This window comes from Polyodon spathula, chromosome 1, assembly GCF_017654505.1.
Source record: "Polyodon spathula isolate WHYD16114869_AA chromosome 1, ASM1765450v1, whole genome shotgun sequence".
In the NCBI taxonomy this organism is placed as follows: Eukaryota; Metazoa; Chordata; class Actinopteri; order Acipenseriformes; family Polyodontidae; genus Polyodon; species Polyodon spathula.
The window spans coordinates 40,405,471-40,428,659 of NC_054534.1; the positions used below are offsets into that span (position 1 = coordinate 40,405,471).

Sequence of the window (23,189 nt, forward strand, 5' to 3'; positions counted from 1 at the left end):
AAAAAGCACATATTCAAATTGCTCTGTTATCATTTGCCACATTGCACAACAGTGTAGAGCATTTAAATGCTTAAAGCATGTTACAGTGTTACATCTTCGTTTTTTAATAATGCAGTCCAAATCCCCAAAACGCAATTGGGACTACTCTACCACAAACTGGTTTTTCGGGAAGGCCAACAATTGAAACCATCGTTGAAGGCAGTAGCTGGTTTGCCTTTCTGAAAAATAGTTTTTTTTTTTCCGACCTACTGAGTCTTTTCCAAAATCAGCTGGTTTTGAGAGCAGTGTTGCCAAGTCTCACGAGAAAAAAAAAAAAAAAAAAAAAAAAACGGTACTGACTTTCAAAACAAGTCCAAAACAAGCCCGACTACTTTCAGGGGGAGGGGAGTCGGGGTGTTTATACAAATTCCTCTCAAAAAATTAAAGCGACGTTTTAAAAATAGAAGCCCAATTCCGCTTATTATAAGCAGACTTGGCAACTGTGTTTGGGAGTAGTGACCACATGCGTAAAGCGTTTTTTTGCTACGCCATCGCTGTTGGAAAGCTGAATTAGACGAGCGTGCGCAATGCTGTGCCTCCTCAGAGTAGAAACACGCCGTGGCCTTCCCCTTTCTAGCAACTTCCTTAGAATAGCTACGTCATTTTTCTGCAGGTAAATAACCTCTGTTAAACAAACCCTTATTTGCGCTTACATATTTATTTAATTGGTTTACAAAACGGCACCGCTTTGATTTGTCGAATATTAGAAAACTGACAGTTCTTAATTAACGCTTTGCGTTTTTTTTTTTATTATTATTATTATTATTTTTACCCATGATGCCCGAGAGGAGGTTGTAATAAATGAGGAAGTTGAAGTGATAAGTTTCGCAGACGGTGAGATCGTAATATCTTTCTTTCCATTACTACTGATTTTGTGAATATCTGACACCAAACGGGGGCATACAAGTACAAATTGCGAGTATGGCGGAGAATGGGGAGACCCCGGGACCTTTCTCTGATCCAAAAATCATCAAAGTGATAGTGAAAACTCCCAAAGAAAAAGAGGAGTTTGCCGTTCCTGAAAACAGCACCATCAAGCAGGTCAGTTTCTTTACTGCTATCCCGAGTCATTAAATAAAGCAGTGTCAGACTTGTCACTGACATTAGTTAAAGGTTGGCATTTTGCATTTAGAACTGTCACAGTGGGAAAGGAAAGGTAACATGTCGGGATGAGGTGTTATTGAGCATATTGATCAAGTCATCCGGTCTCCCAGTGCTCGACTAGTAGCTGACTGCTGCTTTGCATTCTGTTGTGTAAGTGCTCCTGTCACAGTACAAATTCTTGAATAAATAATACATATATATATATATATATATATATATATATATATATATATATATATATATATATATATATATATTTTTTTTTTTAATTTATCGACTAGTGAACTACTTTTAACATCCTTTAATTTTTATGTCAATTTTGTATGCACTATCTATCAGTCCTCTCTTGCAAGCTGTTACTGCTGTTGAAACTTCACTGATGATGTACCAAATTCGGTCCCGCCTCATAGACTGCACTGTCGGGTTTTCCACGTCAGTAAGGGTCCACACCTTGCTGTGTATATTGGATGTTACATCAGACCCACCTACTCTATTTGTGTGATTTATGGTTTTTAGTAGTACAGCATATAATACCTTTTACATTTTATATTCTAGAACACTGGAAAATACATCGCTATATCTCACTTAACCCCACATGTGAAACCAAAAAGCTGTAGAACGTGTTAATCTACCAACATACCTCATCAGTATTTTTTGTCCCTTGCAATCATTTATATAAACGATTCTCTTAAATTTGTTCTGGTTTCAAAAAACCAACGTTCGGCAAAGTGAAATCAAATTGATGACAAATAATGGGATTTAATTATTTGTTGTAAATGAGTACTATATATTAGAAATAGCACATCTATTGCTAAGGCAGCTAATTTCAGAATTATGACCATTTACAATTACAATATTTAAATAAACCAATTACGCCTAAAAGGAGAGTAGAATCTGCCCTTTTCAAACGCCCTGTGCTGAATTCCCCTGTGTGTATGAGATGTGTTTGTTACAGGAATCAGTCTGCTAGCTCTGTAAAGGACACATGCATTACGTGATAAGAGACGACCACAAGTACTTTGATTCTTTAAAAAAAAAAAAAAAAAAAAAAATTGTTTCTATCGATTTGTTTTCTTAGGTTCAAGAATGGCAAAAGTCGGATTCAGTAAGACAGGAGCTGCTTGTAATTTGAACCAATTTAAAAACTATCAGTGTATCTAATTTAATTGGTAACCTATGAACCCCTTTGTGGACTACACCTTGATCACTGTGTTCTAAGCTCTTATTACTGGTTTGCAAAATTCAACAATACATTTAACATACAAGCTTGCATTTCTGTTAGAGTATTTTAAGTTAAATCAATGAACTGTAGCTATTACACAGGCTAAATTCAATATCAGTAAGTTGTCTCTTGTTTCATATATATACACACACACACACACACACACACACACACCCAGTCAAAAGTTTGAGTACACTTGCTGGAAACTAGGTTTTTTTTTCATAATTTCGTATACGTTTCTGTAAATACTTAAATGAAAAGACATGTTACAATATACAAAACATAAGGAGTATGAAAGCAATGTTCAAGGAAATTGAAATTTGTCTCTCAATCTTGGATTCCTCAAAAAAAGCTTCACAAACACGAGGCATTCGGTTAACAAGTTTCAGCAGGAAATCACCCGACATGTCTTCCCAGCTCTTTTGCAGCAATTCCCAGAGATGTAGGGCACTTGTGGGTAGCTTTGCTTTGACTCTTCTGTCCAGTTCATCTCATACAAGTTTTATGGGATTGAGGTCTGGAGACTGGGCAGGCCAGGTCATTAGATTGAGCTGTCCATCACTTTCCTTCTTCACCAGATAGTTCTTGCACAACTGAGGTGTGTTTCAGGTCATTTTCTTGCTGAAGAATGAAGGACTGCCCAACTAGCCGTAATCCTGATGGAGTGGCATCCCTCTGAAGTATGCTATGACAGCCATGCTGGTTGAGCTTGCCATGGACTTGATAAAGATCACCAACTCTGTCACCAGCAAAGCAACCCCAGACCATGACGCTGCCTCCTCCATGCTTGACAGTGGGAACCACACATGCAGAACTCATGCGCTCACCCTCTCTGCTTCTTACAAATACTTGGCGGTTGGACCCAAATATTTCAGATTTTGACTCATCGGTCCATAAGACCGACTTCCACTCCTCAAACGTCCAGTTTCTGTGTTTTTTGGCTCAGGCAAGTCTCTTAAAAATGGTTTCTTTGCAGCAGTTCTTCCAGTTAGGCCAGCTTCACGCAATCGCCTCTGAACAGTTGATGTTGAAATATCTGTACTTCTAGTAGCATTTAACTGAGCTTGTATTTTAGGGGCAGTTAATCGCTGATTTCGCAGACTTGTGACTCGAATTAACTTGTTCTCCTATTCTGAGGTCACCCTCGGCCTGCCTGACCTTGCTCGGTCTTCATGAGTGCCAGTTTCTTCAAATCATTTGATGGTCTTGGTCACAGCAGTGACAGACACTTGCAAAGTTCTTGCAATTTGTCTTAAAGATCATTTCTTCATTTCTTAAAGTAATTACTGACTGTCTTTTTTTTCTTTGCTTAACTGAGCATATTTTGCCATTTTCTGCTCCCTTACATTCAGGAATGACAAACTTGTGCCTATGCTACCTATATTTATAGTAATCATGGTGTGTGTTAAGATTACATTTACTTCATTAATAATGCAAGTGGCAGTGTGTGATCTGAGACTTCAATTCCCACCCGATGGATGAGATGCTGTCAGTGAATTGCTCATTAGAAACTCTTCAGCTAATTCTTTATACAAAATTTGAGGGAATGCTAGTTCATGGACATAATGTATAGATGTTGCAGAGCTGGGCTTTGGACAAGCCAATCCAGAAATGTTTATAATTGCTGCTCAAGTTACAGGTAGTTTTAGAAGTGATTAAGTACAAAATCCCCACCAAGAGGTAGGCTACACTACAGGAATAGATCCAGAAGTTACCATTCTGAATCATCTGTATGCAGCGGTACAGCTATGAAGAAAAGTTTTGCTCCACCTAGAATTTTAGGATTGAAACATTTAAAGAAGTATATATGTATGAACATAATTTTAGATCTTTTATTTAACATCCTGTAATCAAACCAACACAAAATTGTATCCCAAAAGTCTACTGGGAGCCATAATAGTTGTACAGTATGTTAATTTTTGAAATGTTACATTGTTGTCAGTTTTTTGTGAAGTATATGGTAAACTATAAAGTGGCATTGTAATTAAACATGTTAACATAACATTAATCGTCCGGTTTTATTCGACTTTATGAAGCAAAATTTGTTAATTCTATAAATGCAAGACTGTTGTCCATAGCTGTAATTTTGCTCATTTCACAAAAAAAAATACCCAGTATTCTTTCTGTTGCCTTTTCTGCTGCTGTTACACCTCGTAAATCATTCAAGGTGCCAACTTCATATTTTCAATGGGATTTTATGGAAACAACTGCTAAAATCAAATGACAACATTTCTGTTGACCTGAGGACTGACAAATTTGTAGTCTTGTGACTTTCAAGGTCCCAGATAAAAGACCTTACACTGTCATGTGTTGACTTTGTACTCAAAACATAACTGTATTTTATGGTTCTGCAGTCAAGTTGTTGGCCCATTTGGCTAGTAATTTTACAAATCCACTGCCTCTGTATTGTAAAAACTACATATCTAGGCAGGGACTTCATATAGCAGTGTTGTAAAAACGGTAAGGTCAGTATGTTGGTGATCGTAATATTGACCTCTGACTTGTGGCTGTCAAATTGAGGCCTTTGACTTTGAGATACTGTGTTGCCCAATAAAAATATTTTTTACTTACACATTGATACAGAGCTGTATCTTACACTGTGTCGATTTTACTTCCTGATTACAAACTATTAAATCAGAGATGCCATTCCCTCCCACTTCTGGCATCTTATGCTTATTGTTTCTCTTTCAGTTCAAAGAAGAAATTTCCAAGCGCTTCAAGACACAGATTGATCAGCTTGTGTTGATATTTGCTGGTAAAATCTTGAAAGACCAAGACTCTCTTACTCAACATGCAATCCATGATGGGATGACTGTTCACCTGGTCATCAAAACGCAAACGAGGTAAAGATAAGCAAGCCTAACATAAAAAAAAAAAAAAGCAAACTCAAATAGGAACGAAAAACTGTATACTGTCGGGGGAGGTGGGGGAAGGGAATTTAAACAGTGGCAGTGTTTACATCTGCATTTCTGTTTTTAAGGTCACAGGACCATGCTGCTCAATCGTCCAGCAGCTCAACTAGCAGTAGTGCGGCTGCCTCTTCAGAGTCCCGCAGCACAACTGCGTCCACCATGCCAGCATCCAGCAGTCCCCTAGGTGTGGGTAAGGATCTCCACTGCTCTGTACCCATCATTCCAGCCATTTTTTTTTGCTACTTCTATCCCTAGCAGCATTCGCCGGCAAGGTCAACCAGTTAAAGATTTCCATGCTCATCTTATAGGGTGCCTCTTTTAATGTTAACCCTGGCTTGTAAAAGGTAGTCTTAAAGCATTTAGCCTTTCAGGGTTGTAGTTACTCCCAACATCTGCATCAGAGTTGTTATTCCCCAAGGAAAGATGCATATCCTAGATTCCAGTGTGACTACAGGGCTCGCAAAATCGATAGCCCGACGTTCCAGGACAACCAAAAAAATCTGTTGGACAACGTGTTTTTGTCTTTTTGGCTGCGTGACCAATGGGCAATCCAATTTTTTACTCTATAACAAGATAACGTTCTGTGCTTTAATAAAACAGAGGTTTCTCAATCGAGATTCCGCTCACAGATCATCCCAGTAAAACATGTTTAGAGGGATCAATGTTTTTTTCATTGGTAATGCTTCAGTGATTTCCGGGGTGATGTACACGTGAACATTGCTTGGGACCAAATCCCGCGAGGATTGCCTGTGTAACCCCCCTGACTACTCAAGCAATCCTATCTTGTCAGCGCGCAGGTATGTCACATGACTGTGTCTGCTCCAGAAAAACGAAGGGTATAATGGGCACTACGATAGCCGAAGTATATACTTTTATACAGATTATTTTAAACAGAGTTACAGACTGGAATTACAAGCTACTGTACTCTGCTCACCAAGATTAACATTTTGTTGTTGTTACCTTTATTAAATCATTAATGTTATTTCCCAACCCAGAGGGGGAAAAAAAAGTAAAATATGATAGTTATTATCACTGACTCAGATTTAGCACATATGCTGACATCGCTTTTTTTCATTTCTTTTAATGCGATTAATAAATTGTACCGGTAATTTTATTTTAAATGTATGGTGCTTGCTTGTAAAGTACAATAGGATAGAGCCAGAATACTGGATGCAGCCACAAATAGGTACTGTACTTGTAATTCTACTTTTATTCACAATCTTCTTCTTATTGGTAGGAGTGACATACTGTGACAAAAAAGAAAATAAAAAATAACAGTACTAATATTATTAATAATTTAGCGAATGCCTTTATCCAAGGTGACTTCCTTAACTTACTCCAGCAGTTTATATTGTTCGTTTTGGATTGTCCTTTTACTATATTGAACAAAAGGCTTTGGACCCAAACAGGGTTGTTATAGCGAGGGTGTACTGTATTTATTATTTGACGTGTATGTTTAATATACAACACTTGCACATTTTAATAGATAATGCATGCACATTTGGTATTTCATTTTTGTTATTTTTAATCCCAGAGTGTTTAATATTTAACAGAGGGTATAAAGAAGTTTGGATCAGAATCCAATATCATCCCTTACAAAAAAGTAACATACTGTAAGTAAACTTGTGCCAAAATTGTCAGGTTTTAGTATACTATTGATACCATTGTGCTATTCTATATATTCTACATATTCTACTTGCAGTATACAGCTTTGTATATTCTTTTTGTAAATAATGCAACATAGTTCTCAAATATTGGACATCTTTCTTCTCTTTTGCATACCTGCATTGTCTCTTGCTAGATATGCACCTCCAGATTCAGACAGATACTTTTAGAAAACTAGGAGCAACTTCTGCTCTGGATCAAAAAGTTATAATGTATGAACCCTGAGATACTATGCCTATATTGAGTACAGTGTACTTTGTACAAATATAGGTCAATCATGGCCAACTTGACTCTTTTTTTTTTTTTTTGGACAACCAAATGTCGACAATGGACTGCCGGAAGGGCAAGTACCATTACCAAAATTTTGCAAGCCCTGTACTGTATAGTGGAGGCTATATACTTTATTTAGGCTACTTCATACTTCTATAGAATCACTTATCTTATTGTGATCAAACTTGCTTAAGGGTATTCTATAGTAACATTTCTTAGACATATCAAAATATTATAACACATACTGTGAATGTAGGTCATGGTGATCTTTTCATGATACTAATTCATATTGTACAATGTCATGGCAGGGGATATGCACACTAGTAAGATGTGATTATGCTTTTGTCATTATTTCAGGTGGCCTTGGAGGGCTGGCAAGTCTAAGCGGCTTTGGAATGAACTCGTCAAACTTCTCAGAGTTACAGATCCAGATGCAGCAGCAGCTTATGTCGAATCCTGAAATGATGGCCCAGATCATGGAAAACCCCTTTGTACAAAGCATGCTCTCCAATCCGGATCTGATGAGGCAGTTAATTATGGCAAACCCCCAGATGCAGCAGTTGATTCAGCGAAATCCCGAGATTAGTCACATGCTCAATAATCCAGATATAATGAGACAAGTAAGTGTAAGCACTCGCACTGCACCAGCAAATAACCGTTATGTAGCATAAACATTTGTGAGCAAGCCAAGTACACATACTTGTGATTACTTTAATGCAGTTCTAGCGTCAACCAGAAATGCAGTTGCAGTACCTAACTTACAGTACCAATCATTCAGAAGAGGATTGAATTAAGTAAACAAAGTGCCTTAAGTATAAAATGCTAGTTGTTATGTAAACGATAAACTACCCACCCCAAATACATATTTGTGTACATAAGCCAACGTTTATCCCATTATAAAAGAGTTGCCCCTTTACACAAAGAGTTTCTAACACGGCAATTCCTGTCTGTGCTGTAATTTGAACTTCTGTAGAGTACTGTGCTTTCAGGCAATATCAGATAGAACTGATCAATTCACTTTCAGACAGTTAAAATCAGAACCCCTTATTGTAGGCAAGCTGATTATCGTGTGCAGACCCAATGATAGCATGCATATAAAATAAATAGTTACGAAATTATTTTTTTTAACCATTACTAAGGTCAGTACAGAATGCATTTTAATGTGTTTATATATATATATATATATATATATATATATATATATATATATATATATATATATATATATATATATATACACACACACACACACACACACATATATATATTGTATGTATATTGTACACATTTAAATACACAGTTCAGTTCCTCCAGCATATGGTATGTGCTTTGTATGACTGGGTAGTGTTTGATAAAAGGGGAATGTATTATTCTGTCTGTAGACATTGGAACTTGCCAGAAACCCAGCTATGATGCAAGAGATGATGAGAAATCAGGACAGAGCTCTGAGCAACCTTGAAAGTATTCCAGGAGGCTACAATGCATTACGGCGGATGTATACGGATATTCAAGAGCCAATGTTAAATGCTGCTCAAGAACAGGTGAGAGGTTAATAACCATGGCCTTAAGTTTTCATACAAGCTTCGATGACAAACCAAGCTCTCTACAATAAAAAAGCTAGCAAATTATTAAAATAAATTTATATACAAAACGTAAAGCTGCAAAGGGTCATAACTTGTGTTCTGTTTTAATGATCTAATTACCATGGCATGTCTTAAAGGAATACTTTATACAATTAAAAAATATACACACTCAAATTACACCGTCACACTGAGCGTCCCTCCTCTCCGCATCTTGACCTCCTGGTCAAGGATTTTGTAAAAGAAAATGAATTATGAAGTATTCCACAAAACAAAGATGCTGTAAACACTAAAATCATCATAAAAACTTCGCTTTCAGTATTTTCTGACTTGCTGAAATTCAAACAAATCAAACTCGACAATGTTTAACCCCTTTACTGCTAAGGGGTTTTCCACACCCAGTGCTAGGAGGTTTTTCTTGAATTTGGGACTGAATTGTTTAAGTCAAATATCTCACAGATCACTAAAGGAAACATAGGAAACCTATATATTGTTTGTTTCAGCACAATCTGAACTTTTCAATGATATAATTTACTTGGGCATATCTACTCAACAGATTGAGAGATTGCAGATTAAATGGGGGGGAGGGATGAAAAATTGCAATTTCTGTGCCACTTTAAAGCCCTAAAGTAATTTCCTAACATGGTAATTATACAAATTGCATGTGTCTCGCATTGCTAATATGTTAACTATCTATGGAGAAAAATAGGAGTTAGTATGTTTGTCATGGCTGCGTCAACATTTGTATTAATAATAATAAACATTTTAAACATCATCAGGTCAAATTTAAAATATAATTTCTAAGGACTAAATCCCCCTACACATGTCCTAATGTTTTGTAATTGATTACTCACTCGCAGCCTTTAGGGCATCAACGTATTTTATAATATTATTATTACTGCGGCTGGTGCAGCATAGCCTGTGAGAGTATATCGCCATCAATCACGACTGATTAGTTCTGAAAATAAATGTTGAAAATTAAAATAAAATTTGACAAAAAAATATCTCCAGTGGGTCTGCTAAATGTTGTAGCAGTCAGGATTTACTCAAATCAAACCACGATCCAAAATATGAAACTCTTCAGTTTGTTTATTTTAGGGATGGGTCGGTATACCGGTTTTTCGTTTTACCACGGTTTAGACACATTATGGTATTAATACAGTTTATTTTATTTTACATTGCAATTATCGTAATTCGGTTATACACCGGTTAGCACATTTTTTCAAATGCAAACACGCTTCTTCTAAATCATGTGATGGTACTTGCAGCCTTAGCAAAGTGTCTGAGGAAGATCTTTTTGTGAACTGATGCTGTATTTTGATAATGGTTTCGAAGGAAACTGACAAGGACACAGAATACACGTTTCAATTGCTGCGTTCTGTTACCCAGAGCTTGCTGTGCCGGCTGCTCTTGGCTGCTGTCTTTCTGACGCCACGCGCAGTTTTTAGAGAAACGCCGTCTCCAAACCTTGCAGCTTAGCACACATTTTCAGCGTGCTATGTTTGTCTGGATTATCAACAGTCAGTTTAATGTAATAGATAAACATTAACTTTATTGTAAAATTATACATCACTTGTCACGAATTTAGTACATTGTGGGTTTAAAAAAAAAAAAAAAATTGAGTATTACATTTTTCTTAGGTAAGTGAAGAATTTGTTTTTTGTTTGTTTTTTTACAAACTCCACGTGTAATAATCACTGGAAGCTTGCTTGTGCAGTGTCATAATTGTAAATCCAATAACACGTTTTAGTATTAAAATACTTTTTAAAATGTATTTATTTTTTGCTATACATATTTTATTTATCCGGTTGAAAAAAATAGACGACTCATCTCTTCTCTTAAATAATAACCTGTACAGGTACGTATTTGTGTTGTAAGCAAAACACCGATCATTTCCCAATTCTATTTGCCATCAGCTAAAGAAAGTATTTATTTATTTTATTTTATATGTCAGTGTTTTATCAAACTACAGCACCACGTCATTTTGAGCAAATAGATCTTAATACTGTTGTTTAACATTGAGAGTGTACAACTTCTAGTTTTTTTTTTTTTTTTTTTTTTAATTATTATTCTGATTGCCTTTATAAAAAAAAGAAACGTTACCAAGTTATTTGGCATAGTAAAATACTAAATACCAAATGGTTAAATCATTCCATGAAAGGAAGTGTATTTTGTTGGTTTTATTTTTGTGAATTACGGTAATTCAAGTGATTTACATTAGTCTTTCTTCATTTAAGCCTTTATTTGATAACTTGCATGATGTACTGTATACCATGATATTAAGGTTACCACGATATTTTTTTAACTGTTATCATACCGTGCAAATTTCATACCTCCCATCCCTAGTTTATTTGACTTGCTGGATTCCAGACTGAGCAACATGGAGAAATCCTGTAGGCCAGTTTAGGTATCAATTAATCACTGTTTGATTGATGTGATCAATCCATCATTCACGTTTTTGAGAGACTAAACCCTCCCACACATATCCTAAAATGTCGGAATCGATTGGTCAAGCACCGCGTGTCCAAGCACTGAGTTACTACCACATATGCCACGATACAACAGAGACAGCATACAGTAATCATTAGCGATCGATCAGTTCTGAAAGTAACTATGGAAAGTAAGAATAAGTTTGCTAAAAATAGGTCCTTGGATCCCTAAATGTTATATCCACCAAAAGTTGCGCCAATCAAGCACTATAAAAAATATAATGCAAACCTTTTTGTTTGCTTGTCTGACTTCCGCATCCAACATTGAATAAATGGAGAAATCGTATACAGGGCAGTTTACAAGTCAGTCATGCACTTTTTAAATGACGTGACCGACACACCATTCACATATACCCTTCTACACACTCTAAAAAAATTGAAATGATTGAATACTCACAGCCGGCACTACAGTTAGATTTATTTTAGGACATACGCCGTACGACCCCTAGCACTGAAGGGGTTAAACATTTAAAAAAAAAAACCACAATGTTTGACCTAAAATGTGTAGTTTTAGAAGAAACAAAATTAGATCACGTACAACATTGAAGAATTTAGGAAAGTAAATGGATATTGACTCAATACCATGATGCCTGAATGTTTAAATAGAAGGGGATTGTAGATCATTACATAATTGACTTTACAAGCACATTAATATATTTAAATAGAAATAAATTGGTGTAGTTACCATGGTATCAAAAGCCTAAAAGTATCTCTACTGTTTGTTTTCAAACACACTTTCCCTTGACAAAGCTATGTTAAACATACCGAAGCGTTGGGAAGTTGGCTGAAGTGGGATAACAAAAATATATCCACACACTTGATATATATTTTTTGCTCTTTATTTTTCTGTAATCTGTATTCTCAATCGTCATCCACTACTATTTGGCATATTTTCCCACTGGGAAAAGTCTTAGAGCAAGGCTGAGTAATGATACCAGTATTCAAATAAATGTCACTAGTGGTCTGTGGGTTGCAAAGGAAAAACAGCAAGTGACTTGTGTAAATATTTTTTTTCTTTTTAAGTTTGGTGGCAATCCCTTTGCTTCTTTGGTAAACAATCTAGCTGCTGGTGGTAGTCAGCCGTCACGTACAGAGAATAGAGATCCATTACCAAACCCTTGGGCACCTCCTGCAGCAAGCTCACAAACCTCCTCCTCCTCCTCCACTGCCACTGCTGCCCCCAGCCCAGCACAAGGCCCTAGCCTGCCAAACCTGGGACCAGGCCTGGGAGGTAAGGTGCATAAGAACTACTTTTTCATATTGACAAAACATGTCCAGTTCTCTCTTAGTACTTCGGATTATTAAGGGTCTACATGAGGGTAGCTTACATGCTGCACCTTCAACTTTAACCCGTTACCTACTGTAAGACGACTGCTATATTGGTGGGTTTTTTCATTAACTGAAATGTATTTTCTTTATTTCAGCAGGGCTGTTTAACACACCTGGAATGCAGAGCCTTTTGCAGCAGATAACAGAAAACCCACAGCTAATGCAAAACATGTTGTCTGCCCCATACGTGAGAAGCATGATGAATTCACTCAGCCACAACCCTGATCTAGCTGCACAGGTATGTGGAGAAAGTGTGTGTGTTTATTGGGAGGGGTGAATAATTTAAAAAAAATATTAAAAATAAAATATGTAATTCTGTGTTTGTCAAGAGTTAGTTATAATTTTCGCTGCAGTAAATTTCGCTGCAGTTTCAATCTACTGTGTTCCATGTCTTTTTCCCAGTTTCTTTGTAATGTAATACCATTATTATTTTGATTGTAATGTATTTTTCTTGTTACCACAACTGATTTGTTTGACAGTTGTCAATTTTCATGATAAAATTCTGGCCAAAATGCTTAAAGCAAATACTTAAACTGATTCCTTTTCCACTCAACATTTGGTGTGTGCTGTTTTACAGGTGATGTTGAACAACCCTCTTTTTAATGGAAATCCCCAGTTACAAGAACAGATGAGACAGCAATTACCAGTCTCCCTTCAGCAGGTAGACAAGGCAAAGATAAAACAGAAAATAAACAGAATATGTTTGTGGCATTGTGTGGTGAACAGCTGAAACAAGAAATACACAGGCTATTTATATTCGCGCTGCTGTAAATAGAGGAAACTGTCTCCAGATCATTTTTGATATTGAAAATACAGTGTTTGAAAATCTGGATGCTATAGCTCTGCCTAGGAGATTACAGAAGACAATGTGTACTAGTAATGCCAATGACATCATATTGATCTGTGCCACCAGGGCTGGCATTGGACTCGCTGGGGCCCAGGGCAGACACTAAGTAGTGGGTCCCCACCCCGTCTCCCTTACCTGCTCTCACATTGGATTTTTGCAACATTTTGGTTTTATCAATACCATAACAGTCACATTACTACTGTGATTACTGCAACTTATTGCCGCCCATAATAATCATAATACAGCATAAAAAGGACTTTTACGCAAGAAAAACAAACAAATCACAACACATTTCTTGACAATATGAAACATGACAAACTTGCTCAAATCACTTAGAAGTGGACCTTCCTTGCTTTTGAGGAGGCAAAGTCTTATTTTAGAGAAGTCCAACCTGCTACAAATTTTGTGTTCAATTGAAATTTTAGCCAGACCTTTCAGTCGATCTGGTGACATTGTTGAACGTAAATAGTTCTTCAGTAACTTTAAACGCGAGAAGCTTCTCTCTCCTGAGGCCACGGTTACAGGTACAGTCAAAAGGAGATGCAATGCTTAAGTTTTGGTACAAATCCAACAACTATTCAGAGTAGATTTAACAACTCGAGGCGAGTTAGACACCCCAGTTGGCAAGGCATTGACATCTGAGCATATCTCAAGATTCAAGTCATCAGCATCAGTGTCACCCATTTCTTCAGCTAAATGCTTGCAACTTTCACTTAATGTGTTTGCATCTATAGCTTCCTCATCTCCCTGGTGCTAAAAAGAAAACCAAACAAACTAGAAAAAATGTAGCTGAGAAAACCTCTTGTTATAGCTGCATCACCTGGGGGGGTGATCTCGCTTTAACATTCATAGTCAAATATCAATTTCTTCCTTTGGTTTTTCTGTTTGGGAAACGTTATTTCAGTCCTGATCTGTTCTTTGATTTCCCGTACAGATGCATGAGCTGAAGCAAACCCATTTCGTCTAAAATCTTGAAATGTTAGCACTGCATTTGTTTCATTTTTAAGGGCTTCCATCCCTACAGTGGGGCTCTGAAAGAAAACGTCATACCATACAACAATGCACGAGTGCTTCAAGGGCACAGTGCACTTCGTTTAGGTGATATCGAAGCACCTTAACACTATCTGTATGAGACTCCCAGCAAGTGACAACTGTTGGACCGTAAGCTGGATAACGTACTGTTTAGGTATGGAGCAGCGTGGAGTAGAAGAACTGAAAATAACAAAAACACACTGAAACACCCTGAAATGTTACAGACAGCGCAGATGATTTAGCAGCATTCAGGATAACCAAATTCAAGCTGTGACTGCTTCAGGGCATGAACAGAGCTTTTTTGTTAATGTCCAAGCTGAATGAGCTGACTGACCACGCCGAAATTGATCCGTCTTGGAGGTACACAGCCAAATAATGATGTAGGCATTTGAAATAGAAGGTCGCAGAAACGAATAGCCGCAGCGGGGAAACTAGAAGCAGAAGAAACAGTGAATTCTGAGCTTCTGAGAGGACCAAAGGCGGCTGAGAAGCAGATGGTCTTCATAAGTAGATCCTTCTAGGGGAGAAGCAGCCTTTCCGAAGAGTTGAAATGAGCGAATGGAGAGTGTCCGTTGATAAAGGCAGAGGGAAGGCTCTTAAGAGTCCCACGGAGGGTCAGGTGAACTATTGGCATGGAGAGAAAGGAGGGAGAAGGCATAGACATAATAGGGTACTGATACTGGATCCCGGAAATGTAAGATTTAATAAATACTGAGGCGAGATGGAGAGAATCCCTAGCATGGATGACAAAAGCCAGGATCCGATTTTTGATTGAAGGAATAGGATGAATCCAGTTCTGGTGCGGAAAGTCGAAGACGATGACCAGGCTGTAGAATAGGAAGCTCTTGATGGAGCGAGGGCTGCAGACCTGTAATGCTGAGCATATTGAAGGAGGTTACTGAGAGTAGGAATTCGTTGAATAGCAGCTGGTGGAAGGAGGGGGGGAGGAAGCAGGCAGGGCTCCAGTTTTCATGTTGTCATTTGATGTTGTACTTTTATACACATGCTGCTTTTTCTTTGGTCAATTTCGTTTTGTTCTTAGCTAATATTTGCAACTTTAGAATTGGGAATTCCATCTAAAAGGCACCACAGCACTGTTCATTGTCTGTTACATGACCAACAGGGGGTGCGGGGAGTTGAAATTGAAGAATGTCAGTAAATATAGGTAGGCAAAAGGTTGAGACAGGAGGGGACTGAGAATCCCTCAGAGTGACGACGAAATGCAGGAATGGATAGCAAGGTTGGAGTGTGCGAGTTTTGCAGCAATAGCAAATCAGCTTAAATTATGTAGAGCTTGTGATATTATGCTGTCATCTAAAGGAATTGGAATTGAAACTGTTGGCTTCAGTGAAGCAGGGTAGAATATATTTGGTTATTGTGATTTAAAATCCTTGTCTGTATAAAAACATTTGCTTATTCAATTTAGTTTTGAATAAATATATTCAGTACATGTAGAACAGTTAGTGATGTATATAAATAAGTTAATGGAAGTCTACAAGATGAGCCTGCAATTTTTAGATTTGAAAAATTCAGCGAGTTGAACTCGCTCTCGCATTGCACAAGCTCAGCAGCAGGAGCCAGAAGATTGCAGTACTGAGGCACAGGCTTGCATTGCCTGATGAAGCTGCCTGGTCACTATGGCAACTTGCCACTCTCCATAGACACTAGATGAGAGCATTGCGATGGGAACCATGGTCTGTGAGGTGCTGGTGGAAGAATTGCAGTACAACAGTGTCGTTTGAGTCACAAGCCACCACAGTTTGAATAGAGTTTGTAGTGGGCTGGATAGGTGTTTAAAATGTTGAACGTACTGATGGAGGTCCAGGACCGGATCTTCTAATGGAACTGTAAATTGTGCTGGCTCTGTTGGAACGGAAGTCGAGTGGGGAGCTGGGGAGGGGCGCCTGATTACAAGCGAGGAGTAAAGAGATTCAGCAAACAAAGCTTTGTGGTAGATTTAAAGAGCTAAGGCAAAGCAATCACTGACGAGGGAATGTCGATGTTTTGTCTGGAGGGCCAGTCATTGTAATGAAGACGCAAATAACAGTGCTGTTTCTGGGCTGGAGACTGGATGGAGCAGGAAAGACTAATGCTGAAACTTCTGCAGCCAAATAAAGACACTGAATAAGAAGAATCACTGAAGCAAGTAGAAAAATAATTGATAATATCTTGGCAGAGGTGTGCAGAGAAGTGACCTGCAATGAAATGAGCGAGGCAACAAAGTTTAGATGTTAGCGAAGACGTTTAAACTGAAACACGAGTGTCGGCGTCTGAGCGTTTGCTACAATGAAAACACTAGACAGAGGGATTGCAGGTGATCAGGGTTTACAGAGGGAATTAGAGATTATGCAGTATAACTATTTGTGTGGTTAGTAGTCAGTAGCTGCCCATTACAACACAATACAATCCAGAAACATTCACAGTCGGGATTGTAATTGTTGTGGGTCAGTTAATTCAGCCTTTTGATCAGTTTCAGCCTTCCTAATCATAATCAAAAAGACAAAAACTTGTGGGACATGGAGCCTTCTGCAACTTCTTTTTTGTTTTCAGATGCAAAATCCAGAAACCTTGTCAGCCATGTTGAATCCCAGAGCAGTGCAAGCACTATTACAGATTCAGCAGGGCTTGCAGACTTTGGCAGCAGAAGCACCAGGCTTTATACCAGGGTAAGGCTCTTTCCATCTTTGGAATTGGAAGGGGCAAGATGAAGATAGGTAGTATTATTCAACAAATGGGTATGATTTCAATACACTGTTAAGAAAAAAAGGTGACTAAATAGAAAATATATTTAAAATACTGTAAAACGGTGATCTCGAAATACAGTGTGTTATATACAGTTTGTTAAATTATTTTATGTTAATATTTCTTGTGTGGTCCCATAAGTAGTGTACACATTTTAATTATCATGTCTTTTTGTAAAACAATCTAGATATGCCTGCTAGGTTAGTTTTCACTTGTGTGTAGCAAAATATTTTAAATTCTAAAATGATTTTGTGTCATTTTCCGTCAGTTTTGGGCAAGGTAATGTAGGAGGTGTTGGTAGTGTTGGAGGCACAGGGAGTACCCCTTCAACAGGGTCTGATCTCAGTTCTCAAGGAAGTGGAGAGATGGGGCAGCAGCAGTTGGTACAGCAAATGTTACAAGCACTTGCCAGTCCAAATCCACAGGTAACAGATCTAAATCTAATCATGTTGGGCAAGACCATTCACCTTTCAGCAACCCAATTGATAACAATGCCTTTTAACCCTTTGACTTCCACTTAGATGATTTGCACTTACTTGTTTACCTTTTAAAATATCACAATAATCTAAAGAACTTTACAGGAGGTAAACAAATTATTTTTCTTTCTTTAAACCCAGCACATAATTCATAGCATATGGAAATGCATTTGGGGCATCTTACTGAACTGAAATGTACTTGGAAATATAACTAATGAGACAAACTAGGTTCAAATATTTCTCTAAAAGTTTAATGTCTGTAAACAAATGTACATCTTCCACTATCCAGTAAGGGTAATATAAATTAATTTACAAACTGTGTGTTTATAGATGTAAAGTATTTTATGAATTGTTCGGGCCCTTTCACGCTGGGTATGCTCGTAAATGTACCGAGTACAGTTCACTTACCAAGTGTACTCAACTCTTTCCAGGGCAAATCTACTAAGATCATTTCTCTTTCACACTGGTTGTGTAATGAGTACACCTGGAAATGTACAGCGTACACATCCTTTTTTCATTTTTTTTATTTTTTTTTCCCCCAAGTATACTGAGAACATTTCCCTTTCACACTAAACGTCATTGAAGTGCAAGTTTACAGCCATGGGGAATATCCTGTTTTGTGTGTTTTAATGGTGTGGTGTTTGACACATTTTGTGGATAAACTTTTGTGAGTATTGTCAAACAGATTTTGTATGAGTATCTGTCCATGTTTCAGTAATACACACACACATATATATTTTCAAAACGTTTCAGCTTTTATTTATTTATTTATTTTTAATGTATTATCTATCATTACCAGTGTGCTCTGTCAACTGCAAGCCTGAAATATTTACCGCTCATGAACTTACCACTTAAGTAGCAACAGCTTCCGGGAGATTGACCCTGTTGGGTACATTCACACTGAAGTAAAAATAAGCGGAGACAACCATTTCGAGAGCACCTCCCTCAGGTGGTCTCGGTATGGTTCATTTTAATCGTACCCGGGAATTGAATGCAAAATGTACCGAACTGTACTCTGGTACGGAATTTTTGTGGAAAATGTACCCAGTGTGAAAGGGCCTTTTAGTCTCTTTCGGTATTTTAAAAATAGTAGTTGATTCTGACAAATGAGTGAAATCAGACCCTGGGCAGTAAATTGAATTTATTTATTTATTTATTTTTCCTTCCATCTAACAGATGCAGAGCCCTGAAGTGAGATTTCAGCAGCAACTCGAACAGCTCAGTGCAATGGGATTTCTTAACCGTGAAGCCAATCTGCAAGCTCTGATAGCAACAGGAGGCGACGTCAATGCGGCCATTGAGAGGCTACTGGGCTCCCAACCATCATAGCATTATTTCTGAAAGCTCCTAATAAAAAAATGTAATTTATTTTTTTATATAATCGTTCACATTTTTGCTTTATTTCCCTTTACCCTTGAGACTTGGATTTGGAAACAAAGTGGAGTGAAATGCCGTAATATGAGCAGTGGGAATCAAAGGCTTTCAAACTCTTGCATGCATCCAAAACAAAACAAAAAAAATGAAGAATATCTTAAACACATTAATTATGTTAAATTCATGCTCTGTTTTCAAGTTGTGTGATCCACTGACATTTGATCTAAAACAGCCCTGTACATGTGTGCTTTTTTGAAATAGTCTTCAGTAGTAATTTTATATTCAGTACAAAGTATAGAAAAATAGGTTTAAGATAGCCTTAAACCTGAATTGCCATAAATGTTTTCCTGGTAAATGTCTAGAACAGTGTTTCTGGGGAGAGAAAAAAAAAGTAAAATTCACCAATCCAAATGAGAACCACAGCGACTGTTGGCTTGTAAATGTTTAATTTTCCCATACACTCTATCAACCATCTTTTGAAGTCTCATAGTATTTTGAAAAATCTTGTTAGAAATACACCTGTACAGAAAATTGAAATAATTATTGTCCTATAAAATATACAGTAATTGACCATCCTTGATTGTAAATGGTAAATCCTTTTGTAACCTCAAAGAGCACGTTATGCCCAAATTGTGTGTGTGTTTTCAATGCCTATTGCTACTTGGCTCCTGCCAGTATATTCATGAAATGCTTTAGGATTTGTAATGGAAGCTGTTGAAAACAAGTGTCACTTGTGATATTAATCAAATTGCTTTTAACTGACTTGTACAAAATATACTGTATAGCTTTTGTTTTTATCAATTGTTCATTTCTCTTGTGCACAGATAATTAAACAAAAAAACAATTAAACACCCTTGGTGTGTTTCATTTTTATAAGTTTGCAATGTTTTTCCATTAATTCTCCCCGTGAGGGGTGGTTGTATGAGTTTTCAAATCTAGGTGCCACTAAAAGTAAAAAATCTATGTTGGCTGCAGTATCCGGTCATGTGACTTTTTGGTTTCCGGTTGATAAAAACTTGATAAAGCTTCAAAATACTGGCTTCATACTTTGTACACGACTATTCTTGGATTCTCCCAGTCAATTTTCAGTTAAGGTTATCTTAGGTTTTTGTTGTAAAGACAATTTGAGTTCTTGTATTACAGCTTTGCCAATCATTGTCTTAGATTTTCTTTCGTAATGCAAGTTCAATATCAATGATAAAGGCCACATGCTTTTGACAGTGTTTTTACAGCTGGTAATCTGGTGCATTCTGTGATTCTCAGTTTCCATTCTATTACACTTGGTCTCCTGTGGAAATGAACCCTTTCACTTCCACATTGTTGTAACCTCTTGCCACTTTTCTTCACAGATCCATTTTACTTCATGTTTACAAACCGTTTGATCTCGTATAACATTCCAGTTAGGTTATATCCACACAATGCTTTGTTTTTGTTCACAAAAACTCCCAGTTCTAGTTTACAGTTAAAAATCCAAAAAAAAGCAACAATTTGCATTTAGCCTGGTCCTCAAGAAATATCTGCAGAGTAGAACTGAAAAAGCTTTCGAGTCACTGATGATACCGAACAGACCATAACCTGGCATGTCATCTAAAGGCGTACATGTGCCTTTTAATCTCATATGTTTCATAATAGGAGTAAGACGCTTGGGTTACATTTTCAAAAAATGCATTGCAGCAGATTACAACTCAAAAATAAAAAAAGTAAAAGAAAATAATGATCTTGAATTTATATTTTTTAAACTGTATTATATATCATTTCAAAACCATTGTCCTAAACCAGCAGTTTGCCAGTCCCAAACTGTTGTAATATACAGTGCTAAGAAAAAGTTGTGAACCCCTTAGGATTTTCACATATTTGACATATTTCAAACCTAAAATGTTATTAGATCTTAATCTCAGTCCTAATAATAGATAAAGATAACCTGATTAAACAAATCACACAAAAACATGATACTTTTATCAATATTTATTTATCCACAAATGATTCATCATTCAATATCCATGTGTGAAAAGTATGTGAACTTTTTGATTCAGTAACTGGTGGCACCCCCTTGAGCAGCAATGACTTCAACTAAACATTTCCTGTAACTGCTGGTCAGTCTCTCACATCGGTTTTGAGGAATTTTGGCCCATTCCTCCTTACAGAACTGCTTCAACTCTGTGACATTTGAGGACTTCCTTGCATGGACAGCTCACTTCAGGTTCTGCCACAACATTTCGATGGGGTTTAGGTCCGGGTTTTGACTTGGCCAGTCTAAAACGCTGAATTTCTTCTGCAGCCATTCTTTTGTAGATCTGCTTGTATGTTTAGGATCACTGTCTTGCTGCATGACCCACTTTTGGTTCAACTTCAGCTCATGGACGGATGGCCTGACAAATTCTCCTGTAGAATCTTTTGATACAATGCAGAATTCATGGTTGTGTCAATGATGACAAGCCATCCAGGTCTCGAGGCAGCAAAGCAGCCCCAAATCATCACACTCCCACCACCATGCTTGACGGTTGGGATGAGGTTCTTCTGTTCGAATGCAGTGTTTGGTTTTCGTCAAACATAACATTTCTCATTGAGGCCAAAAAGTTCTACCTTTGACTCTTCTGTCCAGAGAACATTGTTCCAGAAGTCTTGTGGATCATCTACTGTATGTGCTTTTTGGCGAACTTCAGACGAGCAGCAATGTTCTTTTTAGAGAACAGTGGTTTCCTCCTGGCTATCCTTCCCTGAATACCATTCTTGTTTAATCTTTTTCTGATGGTTGAGTCATGAACACTCACATTAGCCAAGTCGAGAGTGGCCTGCAGATCCTTGAATGTTACTCTGGGGTTCTTTGTGACTTTCCAGTATGTTCTTGGAGAGATTTTGGTAGGACGACTGCTCCTGGGTAGAGTGACGTCTTGAACTTTTTCCATTTGCAGACTGTCTGACAAATCCTTAGAAATGGGTTTGTAACCCTTTTTAGACCGATAAGGGGTATATTTAAAAAAAAAAAAAGTTTGAATACCACTGAGTTACAGGATTCTTTACATACTCTGTTTTGCTACTTTTTATTTTCTTTGAGAAATAACTTAATACTTCCTGAACACTGGTCTCTTTGATCTTAATCACCATGAATAAAGTTGTGTTGAATCATCTATAAAACCAGACTTCATTATCTCAACAGAGCCATTCGTGTATATTTAGATTTTTGTTTTTATTAATTTAAAGGCATTTGTGCAAAAAAAAAAAAAAAACAACCATCCATGATACCCGTAATCTTTTCATAGAAAATGTACACTTCAAAGTAAGTTTCCTTTTGAAATAAAAAAGGACTCGTTAGTCCTAGCATATAATTGAAATGTAATGCAGCAATCCTTATAGGAGCTTGTATCAGGGTGAGGTCTGTGCTGGCTGTCTGACGCATGCATGATCCGCTGGATCCGCATTTACGTACCCAAGAGGGACGTTTCTAGTTTAGCTGGCTTGGCAACCCTGTAAGTAAAAGTGAGGGGATAGCAAAGCATAGCTGAGGACCCGAGCTGCTTTGGAGAGCGACGGTTGTGGGAAGCAGCAGGAAGCATCAACTTTTATTTGTAGTTTGTTAACAGTGTTTTATTTCCCTGTTTTCTTTCTCCTTCTGTTTTGATTATTATTTTGGGCACCTGCATTTGGAGTTTTATTTCCCTGTTTTCTTTCTCCTTCTGTTTTGATTATTATTTTGGGCACCTGCATGTGCGCCAAGAGTGGACTGTAACCCTTTACCATTGTTGGCATTGGGTTTACCTGTGTGATCGTGCCACCCTGTGGCGGAAAAAAATCGGTGCACCCAAGCACTGTTTCAAACTCCAACCTTCTGTGTCCTGTCAGTGAACTTACCACACCCCATAGACCTTTTTAACTTATCACAATACACTTAATGTCTGCAGGATGGGTCTGTCATGACCCACTGGAGTTTTATTTCCATGTTTTCTTTCTCCTTCTGTTTTGATTATTATTTTGGGCACCTGCATGTGCGCCAAGAGTGGACTGTAACCGTTTACCATTGTTGGCATTGGGTTTACCTGTGTGATCATGCCACCCTGTGGTGGAAAAAAATCGATGCACCCAAGTAGTGTTTCAAACTCCAACCTTCTGT

General features: G+C 37.6%; 1 protein-coding gene across 3 annotated transcripts; it reads left to right on the forward strand.

The window, feature by feature from the left end:
- The first annotated feature begins 557 nt into the window (after positions 1-557).
- On the forward strand, positions 558-19,384 carry LOC121318753 (ubiquilin-1-like). 3 transcript variants are annotated; one of them, XM_041255784.1, is made up of 11 exons: positions 558-1,080; positions 5,057-5,208; positions 5,346-5,467; positions 7,570-7,832; positions 8,595-8,753; positions 12,305-12,512; positions 12,709-12,848; positions 13,188-13,271; positions 17,040-17,155; positions 17,500-17,656; positions 18,884-19,384. In XM_041255784.1, exons 1-11 carry the CDS (start codon positions 961-963, stop codon positions 19,034-19,036), a joined length of 1,674 nt encoding a protein of 557 aa, XP_041111718.1. In that variant the 5' UTR covers positions 558-960; the 3' UTR covers positions 19,037-19,384. The 3 variants fall into 3 exon arrangements, with proteins under 3 accessions (XP_041111718.1, XP_041111709.1, XP_041111727.1); XM_041255775.1 differs by having other exon boundaries at positions 563-1,080; positions 12,706-12,848; XM_041255793.1 differs by lacking the exon at positions 17,500-17,656 and having other exon boundaries at positions 565-1,080; positions 12,706-12,848; positions 18,884-18,999.
- The last annotated feature ends 3,805 nt before the right edge of the window (positions 19,385-23,189 follow it).

Coding starts and splice junctions, on each gene's coding strand:
- LOC121318753 (XM_041255775.1), top strand. CDS start 961: ATGGCGGAGAATGGGGAGACCCCGGGACCTTTCTCTGATCCAAAAATC. Junction 8,754..12,304: donor TAAATGCTGCTCAAGAACAG/GTGAGAGGTTAA, acceptor TTTCTTTTTAAG/TTTGGTGGCAATCCCTTTGC. Junction 12,849..13,187: donor ACCCTGATCTAGCTGCACAG/GTATGTGGAGAA, acceptor GCTGTTTTACAG/GTGATGTTGAACAACCCTCT.